This window comes from Aplysia californica, unplaced genomic scaffold, assembly GCF_000002075.1.
Source record: "Aplysia californica isolate F4 #8 unplaced genomic scaffold, AplCal3.0 scaffold00250, whole genome shotgun sequence".
Lineage (NCBI taxonomy): Eukaryota > Metazoa > Mollusca > Gastropoda > Aplysiida > Aplysiidae > Aplysia > Aplysia californica.
In genome coordinates, this window is record NW_004797520.1 from 53,360 (window position 1) to 57,221 (window position 3,862).

At 43.2% G+C, this 3,862-nt stretch overlaps 1 protein-coding gene across 1 annotated transcript in view; it reads left to right on the forward strand.

Annotated features, from left to right (window-relative positions):
- Window positions 1–3,862, forward strand: part of LOC101851956 (testis-expressed protein 36) — a 25,807-nt gene that overhangs the window by 2,291 nt on the left and 19,654 nt on the right. The window contains exon 2 of the mRNA XM_035970302.1: window positions 2,935–3,292. Within this exon, the coding sequence (XP_035826195.1) occupies window positions 3,242–3,292 (51 nt within the window). The 5' untranslated portion in view covers window positions 2,935–3,241. The remainder of the gene's footprint in view (window positions 1–2,934; window positions 3,293–3,862) is intronic.

Sequence of the window (3,862 nt, forward strand, 5' to 3'; positions counted from 1 at the left end):
CGGACCCGTTACTGGCTTTTTATGGGTTGCGTCCGTTCTTAAGTGTCTGTGCCATGTGCCCATATCGACCTGACCCAAAGACTAGAGTAGTAACCCTTTCACTGCCGGACTTGCTCTGTAACCCTACCAAATAGTTCTAGACTGCGTTGGTCCTGGAAGCTTTTACTTTACTTTTATCCACCACTTATACCCTTTAGGGTGTCGTGGACAGAAAGAGGCGTCTCTCTGTCGCCAGCCGGACAGCTTGGGTCAAGGGGATGCCATGGGTTGTTAGTGTTTCCCTGACTCCATCTATCCAGGTCTGTCTCGGTCACCCTCTAGCCTTGTTGCCATTGGGTTTTTTTTTTTATGTAGGCACGTTGTGCTGGGTGGTGGGTTGGTAATCGTAGGAGATGTCAGGAACAATTTGATTCTTTGGTGTTGGATGTGATGCATGACATCAAAGAATCACAATCCTGGCAGCGAAGGGGTTAAATCCTTGAGTGCGTGCCGTTGAGACCACGCGAGTCCCCGCACACAGGTGTCGGTGTGGGATCTCCGGGGCGATACAAAGCCGGCGGTGACGGGATCAAGTCTTCGTCAGAGCTTGGCGACGCCATAGACTTGTATCATAATGATATCCTAGATCGGACACTGTCATGGCCGCCCCTTTTCGCTCTCTGTATAAACTTCGCTAGGTGAAAATGGTGAAATGGTATGGGTTTAACGCCCCTATCAACACTATTAGGTTATTTAAGGGGCTGGACCTCCTAGTTAAACGTCCGTCTCCGATAGGACCGAGTCAAGTGGGAAATTCGTTTAAGTGCCTTTCCTAAGGACACAACGTCGGACCGAGCTGGAAACTTCGCTAGGCTGGAGCGCACTATGGGTGTGCAAATAAAGGGCACAACACTATTATAGTGCGGTCAAAAAGTCGTGGAGCAACTTACTATCAAATATCTCCTCCAACATAAACTTTCCTTTTTTTGCACAGACACTTGCATCAATTTGTCTTAACAGATCAATATTTTTGTCAGACCTGTTAGCTCTTTATTTCAAAAAGGTTTACAATCGGAACGTCATCGCTTTTAAAAGCAATTCCATCATTTTAAAAAATAATAAATTTGGGTAATCACGAGATTATCTTTATTGAACTCATGTTTTGTGAACTTTTAGAACAAAATGTGTTCACTATAAGATTCATTTCTTGCAACAGGTTTTATCACTAAAAAGTATCATTGGTGGGCTGTGACGTAGGCCATATGCGTATACAAAATGTGTGTTAGAAGCGAAAAGTGCTGTGAACAATTCCATTTTCTGTGAGAAGGAGATTTGTAGTAATTCATATAAATTTAAAGAGAAAAGTTCTTTAATCTAGCCTCAACTGTTGTGGAAAAATATGATTAAGTTAAAACAAATTGAGACAAACTGCTGTGCAAAGTATGGGTGACATTGATTCACCCGTTATAAAGATATTTATTGATGATAAGTTGCGCAACCAATTTTTGAGCGCACTATAGCCTCACTATGATAGTCGAGTGCAAGCTTAACCTTTCCGCTATTTGCCCTTCATTAATTATTTCTTCCAAAAACATTGAGTAAGGGGCTCTCGTGGCCTAGAGGTTAAGGTGTTGGCCTCTCATTCAAAGGTCCCGGGTTCGATTCCGGGTAGCGACAAAAAAATTTTCTTCTGTAAAATTGTCTCCTTTCACCTCCTTTCCTGCTCTCTAGCAATGTTCTATTGTCTGCTTTCATTTCCACTTTCTGCCCCCTCCCCCTCACCTCCTTTGCTCCCTCCTCTGGGCTCCTGACTCTTTCTGCAGCCTTTCTACTGCTACTCCTTGGCTCCTCCTAACTGCTGTCTGTCTGCCACACCCCTGATCTTCTGGTAGGAAAGATCTACACTTAGCCTTCTCGGACAAGGGCGAAAAATCTCGGAGGGCCCGTGTGCAAAGTGTGCACGTTAAAGATCCCTTGGTGGTCTAAAATCGATAAGAGTAGGCTTCGGCCGCCACCCGGGCAAAATTCAAAATTTCCTACCAACGAAAAAGTATTAGGTGTGTCCCGCGCGCTCATATGACCTTATGCAGTTGCGAGCGCCGTAAAACCCTATACTAAACAAACAACAAACATTGAGTTCAGTCAAACGATGTGCTCTATGGTGTACCGGAATGACGTCAGAGTTTCCTATCTAGGATATTTTTAGTATAAATCTTTGGGTTTCGCTGACACCTCGGAGTCTTGGACTTGGAGTGTCCACCGATATGGCGAGCGGTCTATAGCCCCACTCCTCTGTCGTAGATCTACGCGCGAGGCCGCCTGTCACTCACAGATAATAATACTGCTGGCCGGCTAGCTTCCCGATTATTGAAAGCTAGGAATCGTAGGACTCGACTCCAAACCCAATTACGTACTTTCTAATGATGTGATTTCTTCTGGTGGTTACCTGGTTGGCTCCTAACATCTTCAGGATTTAGGATAATCTTGATTTCGAAACAACACGAAGCATCAACTTTTATTGTTCAAATATATATTTTTTTAAAGAAGGAGATTTTAATTATTAAAGTAACTTTTAACCGTTGGTATAGGTAAAAAGGAGTCGGAACTTGTCTTCCGTAGCATTAATCGTGGGACTCAGTTCCGGAGTCGATCCTTCGCCCAGCTCTAAGTCAGATAACCCCTCACTCACTTCACACCGCTACAATAGCCTGTTTTATCAGACGGACGGGGATGGATTGTGTCTCCGACAAAAGAATTAATACCGGCCGTTGAGAATTGAGTCCGGGCTCCTGAATATGAATGCTTTTTTCTTGAATGACCCCCTTTGAGAGACTGTTTAATGTTGCGTCTATGTACACAAGTGGATTTGTGGGGCCAATGTGAGAAGACTGTTTATTAATGTGGTGAACTTTTTGTGAATATAGATCTATTATAATCTATTGGTGTTTCTTGCAGGTCAACTGTGATTCGGTCTTCGATCGGGTCGAGTTGAAGCGTTTACAACGGATCAGAAAAAATATACCCACTCAGTAAGGGATCTACGATTACGGTGCTAGCTGTGAGGAAGAAATAAAATAAGCAACGACAGCCCCTCACTGACTCACTCACTCACTCACTCACTCACTGGTTGCTGTGTTTTCGATTCGGCAGTACAAACAGTAATTCTGTTCCTTCTACTCGACTGTGTTCAACATAACGAGACATTGTTGGAACAGTTTTTTGTTTCCTGCTTTTCGTGGGAAGAAACTCGACAGTTCTTGAGATGACCAAAGGAAGGAGAGCTGTGCCCTCGTCGGCCAACGAAGGAATATGGGTGAGTGTTGGGAGGAGGATGATGATGATGATGGTGCTGGAGCTGGTGATGATGATGATGATGATGATGATGATGATGATGATGATGATGATGATGATGATGATGATGGTGGTGGTGGTGGTAGGGGTGGTGATGATGATGATGATGATGATGATGATGATGATGATGATGATGATGATGATGATGATGATGAAATAGTAGTAATAGTAGCCATTGTATTGTAGTCATTAGATCTTACATTATATTTTGTATCGTGTGCCTGACGAAGACATTTACAGGGCGAAACGTTGAACCTGTATTAAATTTGAAAAATATACAAAGTCTCAACCCCTTTTTTATTTCCTGCTACTTATGATGATGATGATGATGATGATGATGATGATGATGATGATGATGATGATGATGATGGTGAGATAATGATGATGATGATGATGATGATGATGATGATGATGATGATGATGATGATGATGATGGTGGTGGTGGTGGTGGTGGTGACGAAATAATAGTAATAGTAGCATCAACAATGTCAGTAGCAGCAGCAACAGCCATCATAGAGGCAGCTGCGGCAGT